At 34.7% G+C, this 22618-nt stretch overlaps 1 protein-coding gene across 2 annotated transcripts in view; it reads right to left on the bottom strand.

Annotated features, from left to right (window-relative positions):
- Positions 1-551: 551 nt before the first annotated feature.
- LOC125059253 (zinc finger protein jing) overlaps positions 552-22618 on the bottom strand; it is a 115414-nt gene continuing 93347 nt past the window's right edge. The window contains exons 2-4 of one of the 2 annotated variants that reach the window (XM_047663614.1): positions 2119-4876; positions 1777-1956; positions 552-756 (exon numbers count right to left, since the gene is read on the bottom strand). In XM_047663614.1, coding sequence (XP_047519570.1) covers positions 703-756; positions 1777-1956; positions 2119-4876 — 2992 coding nt within the window. In that variant the 3' untranslated portion in view covers positions 552-702. Of the gene's footprint in view, positions 1957-2118; positions 4877-22618 lie in introns of both variants that reach the window. The other variant, XM_047663613.1, reaches the window with a different exon arrangement.

Here is a 22618-nt window from a genome sequence, read left to right as displayed (position 1 = left end):
ACGTTCTTCTGGTGTTATGCATTTTCTCATAACTGTATCTTGCTTAGTAATTCTGTGACGGATAAGTTCCAATAAGCAATCAAAATTATCGCCGTCCATCCTTAGGTAATTTTTAAAATCTTCTGGATAGTTTTCTCGTATTTTTTTTAACGTGGGTAAATGTCCAAATTTTCGTCTCTATTTCTTAACCCATACACGTCTCCTTTTTAGAATATTAAAACCAACCACAAAACCAGCTAACGCGATCACGAGACGTGTATCCATTTCTACTGTACCGGTTCAAACTGAAAGAAAACTTTTAAAATTGGTCGACATTCCACGCGCCATTCCATACTGCGATCTAAACTCTCGAAAAGCATTTATACGTACAGTTTTATCTGCAGAAAAGCGAAATAGGCAGTTTGAACCGCAGTTCAAACTGTTATTACAATTGAAGCGTAAAGTAGAAGCACAGATCAGCGCGCGGTCTAGTCTGCACAGATTTATCTGCAGATTGGTGCGCAGTTCCAGAAATGCCATTCCGAACTGCACGTGTGAAGGCCGCTATTAATGTCACTTTCTGTTTAATGTAAAAAAATCAATAATAATTTTGATCATTTTCCACAAATTTCACACTATACTTGAGAGCATCCTCCATAAGTCCTGTATTGGCATAGGTCGGAGTAGTATTAGAGAAAAATCAAATATAAAAATGCAGAAAAATTATAACAAAACCGATGTGGAGCATTCAACTTCCTTCATTTTATCGCCTTCAACCTTAGAACAGAAAACACACAACACAAGTTTTTTATTTTCAATTCACAAAAACTATGTACACAATGACAGTACTGAGACGATGATGAATGAAATAAATGAAGACACTGACAAAATCAATGATTAGGTGATGACGAGGAGTGACTTTTAAAAGAGTCTGTGACATGCCACCTGATCAATGAGTCATTGAATCACGCAGAAATACTATATTAAATAGACGGTAAAATTATACGATCATACGTTTGGGAGGAGTAAAGAAAAATAAGAGATATTATAATAATGGCCCAATCACTATTGACTGGATTTAGCTTTGTGAAGCTTAGAAGAAGCTGAGTTAAAAGCCTTACTAGTTCCCGGTTTTCGATAATTCGAAATTATCTTGGACGGTTTTGCCCGCGACTTCATCTGCGAAGCCAGATTGCTGCGCTCACCAAGTACATTGTTCAGTACTTCATACAATAAATACGTTTTTTTTATACTAAACCTATTCACAATTGTGCCTACAATCATAAATTTTCATTTTCGGAGAGGACATACGCACCTTTAAATACCCCGTATTTATAAACAAACCTATTTTATTTAAATTAAAGATATATTCAGAAAAAAACCAAATGTTTATAATCTTAATATATATTATAAACACAACGGAATCGCATCCAATTCGATTCAAAAATACATAAAAGGCTACAAAAGACAAACTGTAGCTACATAAACGAGATTTAGGACCCCTGATAATTTCGTATTGAGAAGCGCGGGAACTATTAAAGTAACCGCGACAAGACCAAATTTCAAACCGACAGAACGATAGATACAATAACGATATAGACACCAATATGAAATGTTCGTTATTGTAGATTCGTTTTGGCGATCTGCATCCTGGTGGTACCTGAGAATCCTGGAAACGGTGATGTAGTGATAGCATTTTGGACAAGATTTTGAATAAATACAGGAAAGGAAATTATATGGACAAGGTGGTTGGATTCGTGTGTCCTGAGGACATAATTTAATAGAACGTAATTGTACCTGAGTGGAGAATCTTCTGTCACAGCCGTCGACAATGCATTTGAAAGGTTTGTTGCCGCCGTGCGAAAGGGTGTGTCGCTCCAACCATAGTCGCGAGCATGATGGTTTGCCGCGCACCTTGCATTTCTCCCAAAGGCACACATAGTTCTGCTTGCCATTTTGCGTTTCAACGTGGACGGCCTGGAATGTTAAATGGGATGATGTACATTGTTTGAAATTTTTAAATAAATTCCATAAATAATTGGAATCGAACGTTAGTAAAAATATATGTTATTATATTTTTTTTAGTTTCAATTTCAGGTACTGCCAAATTATAATTTCTGAAAAAATTATATTACACACCTGTAAGTGCTCCAATAAATTCGTATCGCTGTCAAATTCTAACTTGCATTTTTCCCAATAACATACTACTACGGTAGATGTCGTATCTAATTTAGACTTTCTTCGTCTATCTGATTTCACTGGAAATTTTGGTGGAAACCGCAAAATCTTGGGTTGCTTCAGTATAGGGCTCTTCTGCGATTCCGATTGACTTTGTTCCATCGAGCTTACACTCACACTTAAAGACAGTAACGATGAGTCTTCATCACACTCTTTGCTACCTTGCGAATCACTCGGCGAGTCAATAGACTTATCCGTTCCTATTCCTGATTCCGAAGACTCCGTTGTGGCGCTACTATAGTTAGCTTCTATCATAGTACTCTCAACGTTCGAAGACACTTCTTTCAAAACGGTTATGTTACTAAACACAGTATCTTCACAACTAGATACCTCTTCGACTTTTTTAAGCTCTTCAGGCACCATTTTAACTTCTTTCGCTTTGTCTTTTAGTAATATCCCTTCTTCTATAACCTTTTCATTCAATAACCCAGCTAGTTTAGCCGAACCGATTTCAGCGAAAGGCCTCGATGTGAGTTTTTTAGTATCTAATGGAACTATGTTATTATTAACATTTTTAGACAGCCATGGAATATCACACTTTTGATTTAAGTCACTTAAGTCGGATTCCTTAACTGTACTGCTTGGTGGCTCTGTGCCCTGAATGGGGTTGTCAGGAGGCTTCACAGGAGCGATGGGTATACTACTCGAATGTAATGCTTGAGTGCTAAAACTTGGTACTATAGGCGGCGGGTGTTGTACTATTGGATTCGAATATGTTGATTGCGATAAACAGGCCGTATTCACGGTGGAATAACTCCATGTCTCCTTGACGTTTGGCACTGAAGTTACAATAAAACCTGGCTGTGGTAGTAGCATCGGATGACTTAAATTTACATTAAAATTTGGCTTTTGATGCGTTACCGCATTGACAGTTTGTATTCCAGGAAAACTTTTGTTTAATACAGGCTGGCTTGAGACAGGGTTTGTTTTATTTGTAGCAGGAAACGAGGAAGGTATCGCATTTGAAAGTTTTAATAATGTGCCGTTTATAAGAATTTGCGTCTGCTGATTTTGTAAATGATTTTGTCTTTGAGCAGTTAATGGTTGTGCTTGAGGAAGGACAAAGTTGGGCATCTTTGCCATTAGATTAGGTATTTGCACGACAGTTCCATTAATATTTTGAACCAGCGGAAACACAAATTGACCGTTAATTTTGGTCGGACTCGTTACAGTCACATTAGGGCGATTGAAAGTAACGTTTGGTTGTTGGTTTAACGCACCTATACTACCCTGTTGGTTTAATGTTGCAATATTTCCTTGGTTTATTGTAGCTATGCCCCCCTGTTGATTTATATTGGGAGCGGTTAGTCCATTCTGAGGTATCCTTAGAGTAGTTAACATTACATTTTGAGGAACTGCCATAAACGCAGGAATAGTCGTTGAGGATACAGTTCCATTGCACTGTTGCTGAACATTAATTTGGTGGCCGTTATGTAAATGATTAACAGGCACGTTTAAGCTATTTAAATTTCCGTTTACAGTCATCGATACTTGTCTTACACCGTTTGCAATATTCATCTTTGGTGGTGCGCTTGCTTCCCCCGACATATTTGTTAAGGGTGGTTTCGATGCTGAATTCAAACAGTTTTGTTTCTGTAACTGTACTTGTTTAAGATTATTCGCTTTTGACCATGAAAGGTTCTTACTATTAGCGATACACGCTGAAGACTTTCTGTTGGTGCGTTTTGGAGCGAGTGTGGTCTTTTTAGACGTTTCCTTTTTTGTCGAAACAGGTTTGTTTACCAAATTTAGATTATTGGAGCCACGTGTAACTCCGTTCATTCTACTGTCTAATTTTGCTGTGTGGTTAACGGTACCATTTATTTTCGAATCAGTCTTAACTGTTGTAACCTTATTTCTCGTTTGATTCATTGAAGTGGCCGGAGCGATTCGAACGCCAAATATTTCACGTGTGTCCGATATTGGCACTTTATTATTGCAATTTGCATTACTTACATTATACTGCTTATTAAGATTAGTATTTACTTTGGCGGATGGGTCCGATGATAACTTTTTATCGCGCTCAGTTGTCTTATTGTCGGTTAAGCCGTTTAAAACGCCACAGTTAAACTTATCTTTGCTTGGCTTCTCTTTTAGTTGTCTTACTTCTACGAAACCATTCATCGTATGAACCTCTTGGTTATCCTTAGTCCTGCAGAAATCCAACACACTATCTGTGCTCTTTAATGGTGATTTACTGAGATCTTTAATTTTAGTATCAACATTAGTTGTCGACTGAGGCGATTTGTGTGTCGTTTGAGATTGTTTTCCGACATCTAGCAAGACTTTAGGACTGAGGGTTTGAGATAGATAGGAAATATATTTCTCGAGATCTTGCGTGACACCATTCTTCGGGAGGCACTTCTTTTTGCTGTCACCATTAGCGATGTGACCGGCGTCGCGCTTAAGGCCGTTCTGTGGCTTCATCTTATGATTAAAGTATTCTGTGATACGGCGATGCACGGGGTTGGGGCGGCGTACAGGCGCGGGCTGAGCCGCGAGGCGGCGCGGGGCCGGCTCGCTCGCCCAGGGCGGCATGCGCGCTCCCAAACTCTCCTCGCTGCTGCACCCCGACTCGGGGCTGCACGGAGACCGCGGTTCAGTGATGTCGCTACTGCTGCAGCCGCTGCTTTCCGGTGGGCTCAGCACCGCCACGCCACTGAAACGACAAACAAATAATGAGCTAAGTTATAAATAATCAACACATCGGTAAAGCGCAAAGAGTGTACTTGTCCATATTTTAATTACGTTTATTTATACAGAAATTATACCATAAATGTTAACTATTCAAATACAAGTAATAACACTTAATTTTACAAAATAAAACACTCCTAACACAAAATTATATGATTCAGAATAATAACCAACCTATATAAATATGTCAAAGTTATAATTGCCGTTCTCTTGTCATAGTTAATAGTAATCAGCTGTTGAATAGTTACGATCGATAACATGAGGTTAGAAAGAGTGATGGTAAGAGCGAGACGGCAAGAGTGATCGACGCGAGGAGAGGTGCAATGCCCTGCGAGCGCAGTGACGCAACCGTTGCACTGACCGCCCGACCGACCGACCACGCTCAATTATTATTATTTTCGGACATGTGACATTCAATGCACGTACATCGCTATGACGAATGAAGAAATATGTCAAAATCCTTGTCTGCCACCAATAGAGATTTATTAGACGTGTTCCTCTCGTTTACACGTTTCGTTATCAATACCAAGATGCATAAAAAATTATCTCCGAGAATTATACTTAACGCGTTTCTGGATCTATATTTGATGATCTACAGGTTAACATTTTTCAGTATAATAATTTAATTGGTAAATAATATTGAATTCTAACACTAAAAGTTTAGGGGTTTTATTTCGATAGCATCGGGCGAGAGAAAGTGCGTGGGGTTACGTCTCGAGCCGTCAAGAGTACACCCTCGCCCTTAGCAAAGCCACAATGTACACATAACTAGACCTTCGAACTCCCCTTTTTGTCAAGCTTTAGAAGAAAGCTTTTTCTAATTGACCCAATTTTCTGACTGTTTTTGCAGCAAAAGATTTTAAGAGTACGTCCGTATCTAAGGGGGATGTACATTTGATATTGAGGATCGTTAATCCTGTTGAACTTTTTGACTCCTATATTTCGTACCCTCTATTGATGAAGGATTATTTCAGCTTTGATTTAAAATTATATTATAAAATAAAGTCGTGTCTTGTTTCTGATTTAAAATAAACATTTTGTTTATCTTTAAAACTTCACGTAACTTTAACAATAGGAGGTTAAAAAATCGCAAGTGTTTGAATGACCTTTGCCTAGTCTAAGATGTGGAGCATATCAATCTTGCTAGCAATTCTCTTGATTTTTTGCGAATTGTCGAAAGCAAAAGTGGGCTGTCATATGTAGGTGAGGCAGCTTCGGCAAGGTCAGACGTGTCGATTTCGGCCAATGACCCGCGCTCAATGCTACATTGTAATCTTGGCACAGACGCTCAACTTAATTTTCTTCGAATATAAATAAAAGAAATGCGCAATTCGCTGAACATACAACGCGTAAAAATAAACAAAATAATGGAACATTATAAATACAAACGGCGAACATGCCTGGAGAATGGAGTCGTTTACAAGAGAGACTATGTATGTATTTGACAATTGACTAAAAGTATTATAACACACGTGTCAAAAACTGCAGAATGTATCCGTAATGTTGAAAATGAAGTTATTCACATAAATCTACAAACTTTATTATCCCTGCATTTATTTATGTATAACAAGATGTGTGTTAGAGGGTTTGTCAGGGCGTGGCGGCGACGTCCTATAGTTGAACAAATTAAACGAACACGTTTGTTGGACATGGCGATTAGCATTCGTGATTATGGAGCATGCGCATATGGGGGACGAATAATTTAGAAACATAAATTAATTAAGAAGATGTATGGAAAATAAAATTCGTCGTGTAATTCAGGAAATAAAGCGGTAGATATTTTTGCTTAATTATATTACATTATAAGTTCTCTATGACTGTGTATATATTATGTATAAGTCCTGTCAGCTGCCTTTCGGTCAAATACAAATCCCTCTTGTTTATAATATTAATATAGATTATACCGTACGTACCCCAAACTAAAACGTAACATTTCTTCAAAAGTATCGAATCGAATCGCATCGAATTTCCTCCTGTTATTAAAAACTTTACAATAACCTTTAAACAACTGGTGATTATCACCAGTATCTTCTCATTTATAATGCTCGGAAGATCCTTTAATAATCTCTTGTAACGGAATGTAAAATGTAGTTTCCTTGACATTATGACGCATATGATACTGTAATTTACCGAGTAATATGTTAGATTACGTAGTAAATGCATGTCATTCATGGGAAAATTGCAATCTAATTGTTTTAGCGCAATAGTGCTTATTAATAAATAAGTCGGGTATTGCCTTATTATTACTGTTAGCGAAAACGTGACTAGTCGTTGTCATACGACTTATACGTACTTGAAAGATGATTCAAAATCTCGTATAATATTTAGTGTATGATCTTGAGGCTGATTTTAGGATGTCAAAGCTAGGAGGAAATTAAACGTTGAATGTAACTTAAGAAATTTGATGAAGGGTGGCTTAAAATAGACATATAAAATTGTTAAAAAAAATCAATGGCGCTCACAACCTTTTTAGGTCTGGGCCTCAGATTTCTGTATCTGTTTCATGATCATTTGTTTATCTAATAGGCAAGTTGGTGATCAGCCTTCTGTGCCTGACGCCCGCCGTTGACATTTTGGGTCTAAGGCAAGCCGGTTTCCTCACGATGTTTTCCTTCACCGTTCGAGCGAATATTTAAAGCGCACATAGAACGAAAGTCCATTGATACACAGCCGGGGATCGAACCTACGACCTCAGGGATGAGAGTCGCACGCTGAAGCCACTAGGCCAACACTGTTAATATTAAATTGTTACTTATGATAATTTATAAAAACAAAATCAGTGAGAAAATAATCACAGCGTAAACACAATTTCACAGAAAGAGAAATAGAGTAGGTACTCTGTTTAAAATAGTTTAGATTTATTATTATTCTAAGCCGTAATGTTAATAATGTTAGCAAAAAATTAATAATGACGGCGCAACATGTCGAGTGCAGTGTTGGGGTGGTCTTTACGATCCGCCTCGATCTGACAGACGCGTGCTGAGCAAATTGGATATTATTTTGTAAAAAAAGATCCCAAACAATATTATTTTATTTATATAATAATTATAGTTTGTGCGCTTGGTTTTTATTAAACGACTTTCGTGCCTACCAAAAGGAAACTTTCGCTGTCAATGGATCCAGGTAACTTATATTCAATAGCAACAGTTCATTACTTAAGTTTTAATCTTTACGCAAATTCTATAATGTATCAGTGTACCGAGTGTTGGAAAAATATTGTAGGTAGTAAATAAAAAAAAATTAGAAAAAAAATCAATCCATCATCTTTTCACGTTTATATTTAAATTTCAACGTAACCTTAAAAGCATTAAATAGCGTTTTAATAATAAACTCCAGCAATTTTTTATAACAAAAATCGATGCTAATTATAGTTTCCATCAGTCTCGTCCAGTGCCAGCTCCCGAGGGACAAGTGGGCGTACAAAAGAGCAAATGATATGTCGCGTATCCCCGAAGCCCCAAACTTACAGACCTTTGAATTATACGCATTGAACAGGGACATAGTTACTTTTGGGATTTGTAATAATATACTTTAATTTTAATATATTTTTTCCAGTATATGTACAGTGTGGATTGGACTTCAGCGTCTATGGTTTTACATTCCTTAATAGTCCAAACTTCTCAATACTGAAACTCAAAGTATCAAATACAGAAAGCAATTACTCTACCCTTTCAAATGCAGTATGTAGGAGAGCTGTATTTAATTTCCCAAAACTTGATGGGTTTGCCGCACAAGGGATTCTGATACCTGAAGGGTCCTTGATTGAAAATTGAGAGTGATTTATGATCAAATATTATGTTACAAAATTCATAATTTTATACTTATTATTATGTTCTGACATAACGAACTCGTATTATCGTATCGTATAGTTAATAAACGCCTCTATTCATATATATTTGCAACACAAGTGCATGTTACATTCCAGCTACTATCACTAGCTACATTTATATAATTAAAGATAGGAAATCACTTTGTGTATCTATCGTTAATAATAATAAATAGATATCCAGGAACAATATTAAAGAAACAATAAATACTCATACATAATTCATCGAACTTAAACACGTCAAGATAAAATCAGCTTCCGTAAACAATAAAGCGATCGAGAGAATACTACGTAGTACAGTAGTAATACACCTACACAGGAGCCGTTACGTAAAATTGCAACTATTCACAACCGGTCGACATTCACATATCACTTTATTTACACCCATTCATTAAGTTGAAAGGAAGTCGCGTCGCGTCGCGTGAGAATCGTGTCAGGGAGGGAGGTGCTACCTCCCCTCCCGCGGCACCTCCCCTACCAACCCCTATAACCCCCGGCGATTATTATGCTAAGTGTCTGCGACTACAGGGTGAGTTTTTCGCGCATCTGCTATTTATTTACGCGTTTTATATTCATAGGATTTCGTAACTGGCTGAGTTACGGTTCATTACGTTACAAGGTTTTGGAGTGATGTCATGTTCTATTTTGACCTTTATTTCATTGATTTATAGTCTATTGTAGAGCGAGCGGGAATTAGGTTAGTGGGAGCGGCTGATGTGTTCGATTGAATTTAGGAAAGTGGCTCTTGACGCGTTCTAAAGAATGAGCGATGAACGAAATGAGTTTACGAGATTTTGACGAACGATCGAAACCGTGATCCCTAATGTACGACATAAATTACTGTTCGAACAACAAAAGTTTTGTTTACCGTGGAAAATCAAATACACCGAATATACCTTGATTAAATCGTCAAAATCATGTATTTGTTAAAATCGTCTATTATGTTTGTATATACAAAATCCAAAACAAATAAAACTATTCTAAAACACTAAAATATATAATTAAATAATTACAACTTAAAGAATGATATTTTAAAGTATAAGATACAAATTGGACACGTTAAGGCAATTCCCGGTTCCCGACGGAACTCAACAACTTAATTTCCCCTTCGATTTCAGGCAAAGCTCGATAAATGTTACTTCGACAGCCTAGATACGTACCGGAAACAAAACTACGACAAAGTTTAGAGAATAGTTGCTAAAGTTTGATTTGAGATAAGCAATTACAAATGTTGAAATGTACAAACTAGTAAGGCAGTATGAACGACATATAATACAAAAACAAAAGATCTTAAATATTCTATAGTGACTAGACAACGGCATACACAATATAAAATATTATTTCCACTTGAAAGAATCACAATAATTGCCAAGCTACTAGTCAAAAGCAAATAAAATACACCCAAAATATGAAAATTCACACTAATTTATAACTAATCAAACTATGAATGATATATACCCCAGGGAGTTATTGTACGCTGAACGAAGCGTAAAGACGAAAGTTCCGGCAGCGTCTGGGCAGGAAATAGGCGAATCCACAAGGGCCCTTTGTTGCCGCCACTCTACATTGCGAAACTTCGTAAATCCGTAAAACGAGCTAAACAAGCAGCCGATACGTCGCTCGGTAAATTAGGACGGGAAAGTGGAGTAGACTTTTAAGGCGGGAGTTTATAGTTTGTGGTGATCTTTCCTGAATCTGCTTTGATTTGAGCTTTTAGTTTCTGATTGATTAGTCACTAGAACTTCTTCTATTAGTAATTATTTACTAACGAAACTATAATCGTTTCGGATTGGAAGGTTGATCACCTACAAAGTTCAAAAGAAAAATTTAATAAAATTTAAAAATAATCTACAGAATTGTGCGTTCCTTATAACTTATTTCATAATTTATTTATTAATGTATGTATGTATCTGTGTTCTTATTATTATACAGATATAATTAACTTCAACATCCATTATGTCCTGTCAACATTTCCGGTAACTAAACTTTTTGATTTGTCAAAGTAACAAATGTATTAGTCACCAGGAGATGCCTAAACTTATTTCAATACAATACCAGCTACTCCCGTATTGAGGATGCGTGCTGCGCGTGAGATCCTCGCTACGACGCCATGCGATCGTGTGTGGCATAATCACCCCATTACAATAACAACCACGTTCTGACGCTATTTTAGTCGAGAATTCGTAGCCTTTTGATCGGAAACACATGTCTATAGTGGGACTAAGATTTGGCTATTGCACCAAGAATTAACCAGCTGGCAAAGTATCAAAACGTGACTTGTAAAATAATGTTAAATTCTTTAATTTTCGTGTATTTTAAAATATATTTAATGTAATTAGAACAGAGCTATGCCCGCGCAATTAAAACTTCATTCACATTTGAAGGTGCGTGCACAAAAGTACCCTCAATTTACGATTTCAAACGATTTTGATGAAGGCCCAAGTTATTTGATTACGATTAGACGCGGTAGTTTTAGTGCAGCGTTGCAAACATAATGTGATTTAAAAGCAATCTCAACGTCGCTCGCTCCATTTCCGAATGAGTGTCGCATCATCGAACGATCTCGTGCTGTCGTAATGTATTCCGCTATTTCACGGACTTTTAGCTTGAGGAAATTTGACAGAACGCTTGAGAAACTATTCCGATATCAGGTATCATATCTGATTAAATGAAAATATTTTCGACGTGTTTGGATACGACAGCAAGATCTTTCGGTTGGGTATCAAAATTGTATGAAAATCTTTTTGAGCCTACGTACATACCTACCCACATAATATTATAAAGCTACTTTTCTTAATATATCAAGTAATCATTAAGTCTAGAGCGCTAACAAAACCAAACTTCATAAGGAACAATTTACCGACAGATTTTAAGAAGTGATTTGCTTCACGATTAGCCTATGTTAAGGCTATTGACTAGATGACATAGGTTTTATAAATTAACAATTTAAAATAGTTTTACTATGCTGTGGAAGAAATGTGCGGTTCATACAAGCAATTAATTTAGGTATATTGCTTATAGTAGGTTCGCAAATAAATCTCGTTGCCAACATAACCGCACGCACATACGCCGTGTATTTGCCAGTACGTAACGAACTATGCTAATTCGCATCTCAAAGGCATAGGGGACGACCCTCAACCCGCGGGGAAACACAAAAACCAATTAAACAGACTGTTGTAATTCTAATACGATCAAATTATACATTGCAATTATAATATTTGTAGGGTTATAACGAAAATTACGACGGTACTTATTATCCAGATTCAAAAATTTCAAAATAACTCTAACTTCAATAATGTATAGAAAATATTGCATGAGTTACGCATTACCTTTAGGTGAGTATGCGACAAATACGAATAAATATGGCGAAGACCTTGATATGCTGGAATTCAGTACCATTCTATTGCGTGACCATATTTGACTAAAGCCACGAATATGTACATTTTATCACAACAGTATACAAGTATAACTATTATTTGAAAAGCTTCATTTTGCCACAGAATCGATAAAAAGGGATTTTAATTAAATTTTTGTGGCCGTTTTGATTTCTAAGCATAATTTATAGTATATGATGGTTCTTTGCAACGTTGATCTTGGAAAAGCGGGATAGCTAAACAATTGTTAACAAAAAATATATAATTTTAGTATTGAAAGCTAACGGTACAACTCAACCAGGAAATGAATAAACTGACCCCAGCCTTAGGCATATACAATCAATAATGCATATTCGCTATTAAAGGCTAATCGATGCGGGTTAGATAACAGCCAGCAAAAACAACCAGACATTCTACATACCACTCCCATACAACTTGTTCAGCGATTTTTCCCAACACTGTATAATCACTATTTCTCCTTACGAATAAACTGGTTGTATTAAAATACATGTGAGGTTTTATTATTAACTCGAACAACAACATCTTTATAATGTATGGGGTTAATATTATATTTATGATTTTTACACCCAAATAACAAATGAATTTTAGTAATTTTATTGAGACTCCAAACTTGCTTACATTGATAGAACATATTTTTGGGACTATGATTGTTAAAACATATAACAATGATTTACGGATAACCCCAGCTTAAATGATTTTTATTAGGGGTTTCACGCTAGCCTTATGTATATTTTGTTATCATCGTGTTAGCAATCAATGCAAACTGAGTGGTATCAACATTAATGTTTACGAAGTTTTATCATTGACTAGGGCGGTGCAATGGCCCTCATTCATTTGATAAGCTTATCTCCATAGTACTTCGGTCAAAGCGCCTGATCCCTTTTAGGCCGATTTGATAGTAAGAATGTCGTCTAACTGTGCATGAACCATTGTGATTCAATATTTACTAAATATTGTTGATGTTTTGATATCACGTCTACAAATATGATATATTTTCATTTTCACTAAATAAAAATCTAGAAAAATGAAAATAATTATTTTTTCCAAGATACACAGTAAAAAGGCCCTATATAAAAAATAAACCCGTGCTTGTATTAAATTTCCTGACGTTTTAACTAGTAAAATTATCTGTGTCAATAAAATACTTTTTTTATATTTTAAACAACATTTTTGTATAGTGATTTATCAATACAAATTATAAAGTCGATAATTCTCGATTCATGTCAAGTGTGTAATGTTATGTATGTTACGAGTTACAGCTAAGTTACGACTATGTGTCAACGCGAGCCGCCCGCAATATATCAATCGCCTGTGCAATAAATCGAAGACAAAGCAAATTGTGTGAATGCACATTACACAGTTCATGGCATGCTAATACACGTAATCATTAGAATTAACTAATAATGTAATTAATAAAGAAAATACAAATTATAGAATTCCTTCGGTGGCATCTGTACTAACGTAATTAAATCAACTAGGTACTGAACGGTTTTCGACGGTCTTCACGAACAGTTTATTACGTTTTTTTTTAACGAACAAGGGGCAAACGGCCATGAGGCTCATCCGATGTTAAGTGATAAACGCCGCTCATGGACACTCTCAATGCCAGAGGGCTCGCGAATGCGTTACCGGTCTTTTAAGAATTGGTACGCTCTTTTCTTGGTTTTATATAACGATTGTTAATGGTAAAAAAATGTCCAAAATGCACGAAAACCTTGATATTTATCTTGAATCGTAGATGAACCTTTCTGATTTCAAGTGGAATGCAGACTAGCTTGATATTCGTTTTCAGTATGGAACTCTTATGGTACCTACTAGGTGCATACAATAAGATGGAATAAACGAATAAATTGTCATATTAACTTGTATAAACTGAGACCGGCTGAGACGATCATCGATGTGATGAGCATTTGGTGTTGTGCTTAGGTCTTGGGTGTTTAAAATATGTATTTATATGTCTATATATCTATAATATGTATGTATATCCGTTGCCTAGTACCCATAACACAAGCTTCACCAGCTTAGCATGGGACTCGGTCAATTGGTGTGAATTGTCTTAAAAAAAACCAGCGTTATAAGAAGAAATATTTAAGTAGATTCCTATTTTACTATAATCAATTAAGTATATTCTAACAGATAAAAATAATGTACCTACATATTTCTAAATACTAGAGATTTAATTTAAAAAAGGATAGGTTATAAAAAATATACTAAACTGTTCAATATTGTTCGTATTGAATATATAAATTAAACGATTGTCAACAACTGTCAGTTGTAATTGATAGTTATCGTGTAACTCATAAATTTTGTAATCAAACTAATCGATCGGACTTCGACGATTTGATGTAATCAATGCATTATATATTTCATTTATAAAACTTACGAATGTGTGTTAGGCGTGTAAAGTTCTTATTTATAAAACGTATAGTAAAAGGATTTGTAGCCATTCAGGTGCTGTCCACTCATTTTGTCAAAATTTGACTTTCTTTTTTTAAGACTAGATTGTTCCTTAAGAATTGTTTCCGCATACTAAAAGCGATAAGGCTGCCAGTTGCTCTCCTTTTCATTTAAATTATGTCTTGTATTATATTTCTGTATGCCACGAAGTGTTTATAAATAAATAAATCAATCAAAAAACAAATGACACAGGAAATGTTACGTTGATCTTTATTTTCTCTAAAATGAATATATATATATTTAGATAAAATTATTATTTTTAACCGTATACGATTCTTTAGATTCCTGTTATAATGTGCCGGTACATCCGTTAGTAAGCTCAAAAGTTTGGGGCGTCACCTCGGCCGGCGCGGGCCATAGCGCTCGTAATCGTGCGCCTGAATTAGAGGAAGTGCGCATCCGGTGTTTAATTAACATAAAGCTAGCGGACTCTTGCCGACAAGTGTTCACACTTCACGTGTCACTGAACAGTATTGAAAATATAATTATTTTATTCCTGGCCAATAATTTGGGGTCGTTAATGCGCATAATTTTTAAGGCTTTTGCACCTACATATTCAAACTTTTCCCTGCCATTTAAAATGTTTTAGTTAGTATCAAGAATTTACTGCATGAATAAATACCGGATACCGTGATTTGTAGATTAGTAAGCTACCATGTTATTATTTTATTTATAACTTCTTTTATTATAATATAACTAATAATCTATACAGGCTTAAAAATCTATTTTATTAATTTGATAGCCGTCAGGGAGTGGTGAATTGTCCTCTCACAAGACGGGTTATATACCGTTAATTAAACCATCATTTGGAGACCAAAACAATCAAACCTACAAATATCCTAAAAATCCCTTGTCGAAGTATAAATAATAGATAGAGCGACGAAGAATCAAATTCTTTTTAATGTAAGAACCATGTTTGTTTAGAAGTAAAAAAACGCGTCAAACGCGAACAGAAAATAAGGGATTTAATCCTAGGCCTAGTTAATATCGAATGACGTTGCTTAGCGCTGTATAAGGTTACAAGTAATGGACTCTTGGTGTATTCAGGTTAAGTAGGACCTGACGTGACACGATTACTTGGAAGCCAGGTTATCGGAAAATACATACGATACGGATATGTATTTTGCGAAAAGGATAGGAATTGTGTTGTAGAATTCTAAGTAAAATAATTTTTTGTACTAACATAGAGTCGTCTATGATAAACATTTATTTATTTTGTTATTATATACATATATAAAATAATTGTGTTAATAGTAGTGGCTTTTCGGTGTACCAGGACATCGAACAAATTTACAACTTATTTACCAATGTGTTGTTCAAGCAAGACAATATTAAAATTGTAGGCACTACGAAGGTATAGTATTGTAACCAAGCCATTAAGATACAGCCTTAGGAACTAAATCATTTGATTTAATTTCAAAGAATTAAAACATACAAAACATATCATTACCTACTGCTTCTGGCACTCACGATTTATATACATTTACAATACTTCATTTTCAAAATCAGTTAACTACTTTCAAACTCAGGGGCCATTTTTACCTGAAGATATAATTTTTACTAGCAACAGCCACAGCCTAGCGCTCGTTTTACAAATGGAAATATTCTTGGCGTTAAATAATAAAATAGCTAAAATTTAATTCTGGTATAAAATCCCTGGTGGAATGTTCATGTAATCCATATCAAAAGTGAAATGGTTCAAACACGTCAGGAATTCAGGCTAAATACTTGACTCGATTACTAGGCTAGGAAAACGGAGCGTTACAGCCGCACGCAACTTACGTAAAACCACCGGTTATTATTAGGTATTACACCGCATTGCATTATGCTCTGTATCGATGCTTTTATTGGATTTATTGGTCCGAGTACAAATGTTTTCTATTATCTCTTATTTAATGTTGAGTCATTCCTGGCACTAGACGACCATGCTTAAGATAGGTACTTAAAAACTTTGTTTGGTTTGATTTCCAAAATTATTGTTAATCACTTTCCAGCCTAAAGATCATCATAATCATCACAACAGAACCAAAATGATTTTATATCTAACTCCATAAGGTTTCACGAGCTTAACAAAACCACTTGTGTGCCGATGAACTACGAGAAGTGCAAAGCTTATCGCCTAGAAATATTTTTAATATCCGACTATATAACCATAGCTACATACCGCGAACAAAAGCGTCTTACAAAATCAATGCGGTGTCCGGACAATGCGGGCGCGGTCCAGGGTTCATCAACCCACCACAAATGACCCTCATGCGATACCATCGCATGCATTAAACTAATCATTTTCTTGACATGCAAAAGCTCTTGTTATGACCTCCTGTGGGAATTATCTAGCCTATGATCTATATAACTGCATACTAATTATATATATTTAACCACGTTCATAGTAATTACTTTTCATAATGCAGATACGGCATTCCTATTCTACATAGAAGTCTTGGGTTTCTTAATGTTACAATTAAGTGAATTCGTAATTACACATCAATATTATATATCTCGTAATTAGCTACTTTTATACATTAATTATGACTAATTATCCATATGATTAGCTTTTACTTTATTATTATTATTATTATTTATAGATTTTTTAGAGTTTAGTTTTAGTTTTATATCGCTTACAAGAAATTTTATGATTTTTTGTTAATTATTTATTCCCTTCTTGAACTTTACCCTCAGTACGTCTTTTTTATTTTCCATACCACGGTTCCCTGGTAGAAATCGCTTGTTAGCGGTAAGGCCGCCCGTTGCCTAATAACTTATGTAACCTGTACCACTTTGTACGTGGTAACAAAGTGTAAATAAATAAATCACATTTAAGTATAGCTAGATATTATGTGCTTTCCTCGATAAGACCGACAACCTACCACAGTTTATTTTACATAAAGATTTAAGTAGAGGTATTGGTATGTTTTTCGGTTTAATACCAAACTTGAAGGTGAGAACGTAAAAGATGAGAACAAAAACAGAAGACGAAACCACTAAGCTCATTTGATAGTGGTCACAGTGGTGGTGATAGATTATCTGGTCCATAACGAACGTCACAAATGCACGATTTCGTATTTTGTTATACATTCTTACGACTGCGAACACTTTAAAGCCAATTTCAGCTGCAGTTATTTGTTGTTAAACTATAATATGGGATACATCGATTATACAAAATCGGAAATGTGAATAACAATAATTGTTATAAATGAGGAACAATTAACAATGAGACATTGCTTATAATGAACAACTTCATGGATAATTAAACAAATGTTGCGGATTTCCTTATTCGCATACTATTTTACCTTATATATTCTAAAAGTTTACATTCTACAATTACATATTATGTTCATTTGTCCTACTAGCAAAATGTTTATGAACGATAGACTATTAACGTATTATATTACGACTTTACCTCCTAAATTTTGATTTCAAAGTGCCTAAATATTCCTTTTTAATTATAGTCCGAGATTTAGTAAACATAAAACTAGGTTAAAATGAATGAGTAGCAATAATGGAGACTGGAAAGTCGAGGACCAAAAGATAAAAAATAAATGTCTACATTTAAAAGTTTCGTGTAATTAGTTAGTGTCTCTTTGAATTCAATACGTCCGTATTAGACATCCTTAGACATTTCTCTTAAAATAAAAATATAAAACTTAATATTTTATCAAAATTGACTTTTATTTATAGTAATCTGAATCTTGATGATTTAGATGTCAAATAATTCGCCCTTCAAATAAAAAAAAATATTAATACTTTTTATATTATAACTTATAGTGCTTTTAACATTGTTTTAATGAAAATATAAGTATATTTGAGGCGTTTGTAAAATTATAAATAGTTTTAAAACAATCTAAGGAAATCCAAAATTTCAATAATTCTAGTGTCAAGACAATAAATTTAAATGAAATTTCTTCTCTAAACAGAACTCTGTACTCTGCTGTGTGGAAAACAAAAGAACTGCGATCCGTTCCGTGCTTCAACATAAGCATTCATAATTAATTACAACTGTTTTCATCTCTTCATTTCCTTGTAATTAGCCTGTTTTTCATTACGACTTTCTCGGTATCTTTCGGATTCCAATTTTAAAGGTATACTCAAACTTTAATCTTACTTAGAAATCTTCAATTCTTAAAACGGACGATGGCGATTCTCAATTCGGAATCTATTTTTATATGTAACTTTCGATAACACAAAGCGTCTAATCGATTTGTACTTAACAATTTTTATTTAGAATTACTCTCTATACTTTGCATGTGGTCCACAGTAAGAATTCAAAGATTCTAAAGAAATCGAAGGAAGACGAAGGTGTCTTCGAATGAGATCAGCACAAGTTGTTTGTTAAGTAAAAAAGCAAAAGGTTTTTTAAGGCATTTTTAATAAGATTACAGTTATTTAAGATGTTCTTATATCAATAGAACAGTACTTTTATAACTCTGTATACAAATTAAGGTTCAAAATCGCCAAAGCATAATTGTACATTAAATAAAATATTTTTGTTTTTTTCACCTCGCTACCGTTATCACAACATCTACATTATATGCCCTAAATGTATGTGAATTTTACCCTCCAACATTTTCGGTGTCGCAATAAAATGGACGACTGATACCTCTGTCACCTTTTAAATACTAAAGATTTTAAATATCTTAAGCTAATGGACGTGACCTAAAATCTTTATTAAAAGTGAAAATAATTGAAACGTTTTTATGGATTTACTTTAAACCCATAAATGTTAAAAATGTCAATTGTAATAAAGATGTAAATTGTATACAATAAATCAAGAGCGCTAATCGCTGCCTGACTGTCGTTAAGCCGCGGGACAAAATGACACGCTGTACAATCAGCGATTCCCTATGATTAAAGAATTCATTCGCTTCGAGCTACAAGCTGCTACAGGCTTCATATGTCTTCTGTTCTACCGTACCGTACGAGGTATTCTATTTGAGAGTACACATTTGTCTAAGTTAGAAGGCTTAAATAAATAAATGTGCATTTTAATACTAGGTATGTAAACTATTTCAATAATTATAATGATTATAAAGTTTAACTTTAAAAATATACCGTCTTTTGTTTTTCGTCCTTCACGGGTTGACTGAAAAATATGAATTCTTTTGTTTGAAACTGCCTCGCGGCTAAACGATAGCCACGATACATATTAGGCACATAAGCTGTTTATAATGTATGTATATTGATAAATACCGCATTAAAATCCGTTTCACAGTTTAGAAGATTGAAATTACTGTTATACACAACATTTTTATCTACGACATGTTTAAAAACTAATAATAACTTACGATACAAAGACGTAAATAACAAAAATAATTCCAGTGACCCGCAGTCTCGGTGTCATTGACACATAATTATGTAATCAGAATTGTACTGACATTTTTAAGTAAATAAATGACCATTTTTGTATGCCAAAACATATTTCAGCTAACACAAATTATATACATATATATAAGATACGATCTCGATGTTACACAAAATACACAGCTCAAATATTCTAGAATATAGTCTAGAAATATCAAGCGGAAGAACTAGATAATAAAAATGGATGAGAAACATTAAATAAAATGAAACTGCATTTCCGAAGATGCCATCTGAGGAGTACGACACAACCGGTTTAGTGAACAAAAAAGGAGAAAAACCCTAAAGATTATTGTTAAAAAGACTAACAAAAAATCTTTTGTTGCGTGTGAGATGCCAACAAAAAATGTACCTTAAGAAAAAATATAACGAACTCGGTAGTCAGAATCATGCACATGTTCAAAATAGGTAAAGAAACTTGCATGATTGTACATTTTTTTAGTTTTTCTATAAAACATTTTACCCCATACTACTGATTTTTATAGAACTTGTACACTATTATAAGAGATTGACTGCTTGCGAAATAAAATACTAGAAACATAACACAAAGAGGCTTTTGAATTGAATTTTACGGCATGTACGACTGTCAGATACAATACAACAAAACGATTGATTAGTTACGTAATAAAATAAATAATTCATTGATAATATATTTCCGAAAGATATCAATGAATCATTAAATTACAGACGACATTGAAACTGTTTTGGAGCGAATAGGTTCGTTGACATTGCCGAATGCGTAATATGATAACATCTTATATTTCCTGTACGGGTAAATATTTAGATCCTGTCAACGTAGATTTAAAAATAGGTAAAGATTATAAAATATTATAAACTTTTAAACAACAATACTTTGTCGTATTTAATAATAAAAATATCAACATTTTATGAAACTAGGAAGTCACAGACTCCTTAAATATAATTAAGAAATACTTTTTCAGCTGTAATCAATTGATGGGAATCAACTTGTTTATTAAATTCAACCGCCTGTTACAAAACGAGTCAAGATGGGCCGAAAAACCTTGAGACCCTTGTTGTTGTTGTTGACTTTACACATGTAGGTGATTGGCGAATAAATCACCATAACTTTTTAAAAACAGCATTAAAATAACATATTTATATAACTTAATACAACTGCATGTTTAATCACCTAGTTCTGTGCATTAAAGCGATTTTCAAAAACTATGGTTACTTTACCATTTCTGTAAAAGAATAAAATCCTATTTCTTGTAGCAAGCAAAGTTATAAGTTTAAAAAAAGACAAAGAAATAATGAAACATAATGTCTTTACAATTATTATTGTTATTAGGAAGTAATCGAAGGTTAGGTTAAGGTAATATAGATGTGTCATATTGCATCCGCAAAGATGTCGTGCGCAGTGTGTGTTAGCACAAAGAGTGGTGATTATATCCCTATCTATTATCATTAAAAATTACGTATTTTGGAACGCAAATGAACAGTCGTTTTCGAAAGTTGTCGAAACATTTCTTTTGAAGACAAGTTATAAAATCATTACTCCTATTATGCATTACTATTTTAAATTAAAGCATACAAAGGCACATTAATCTTTCATGATAGTCGCGTAACTCTTTGAGTACTAATTGGTACCATAAATTCTAGTCAAATTAAAGGATCGTTCAGTCGTAATTACAGGCAGTTTCAATAATGTATTTGACGGACGACATTCAACTACCGCGTACTTTTCATGCCATTTAGTCATAGATATATAGAGATAAGATATAGATAAATTATTCTGTAAGGAAAACCGGAAGGTTGACCACAAGGTGCTCTGTGCACCTGCATTTAGACCTTTAGTTGAGCGATGTCAAGATATTTAATAAATACTTTATTTGACGAATCTGTATTGGTTTTAATACGATAATTGTAAATAATATTAGTTTCTTCCATAATAATGTAATTTAACAGCAATTTTTTAAAAGCGCACACATTTTAAATCTTGAATGTTTAATTATTATGGGTTAATTTAATCGTTTTTTTTTTGTATCAGATTATTTTACGCACACAATAAATAGTAAAATTTTGCTGATAACAACCTCGGTCATATTGGATTTCTAGATATTCTCGTCTTCGTAAATAAAAATAAACTTGTTATAAAAAAGTTTTGACTCTTTTTAAAGTTGTAACCGTATAAAAGTATAAGGGGTTTTACAAGAACCCTTACATAAAAAATGCGATTAATAAAAACTATTTTAAAACGGTATACAGCATCCCCATCGAAAGGGCGACAATCTTTGTTGTGAGCTAACAAAAAACATTTCACTCCAACATAGTGGTATTTTTTGCGCCAGAAACGAAAAAAGCGCCAAATATCGTGGCGGCGCATTGCTTACCGATCGCGATCGAACGGCCGCGGCAGGGTATGGGGCAACGAACGTGACGGGGACGACGTCCATGCTCATGCATGGTGTTAGACTCCGGGATAATCACCTCGGTCGATGGTGTAGCATAACTTCGCATCGCCCAGCGCCAGCGGTCAGCTCCTCAGCGGTAGAGCACTGCACATCCTCGCCATCACACACACACACGATCGATCACACTAGATACACCCGGTCGGCACTGCACAGCACTGTCACAAACATAGACACAACGACACGGGCGGCGTGCGCTATGAACGCCGATGCATTGGCGGCAGTGCGCCGTTGTCCCGGGCGCG

This window comes from Pieris napi, chromosome 19 (assembly GCF_905475465.1).
Source record: "Pieris napi chromosome 19, ilPieNapi1.2, whole genome shotgun sequence".
In the NCBI taxonomy this organism is placed as follows: Eukaryota; Metazoa; Arthropoda; class Insecta; order Lepidoptera; family Pieridae; genus Pieris; species Pieris napi.
The sequence above is the reverse complement of the archived record's forward strand: the minus strand, read 5'-3'. Positions and strand labels throughout refer to the sequence as shown.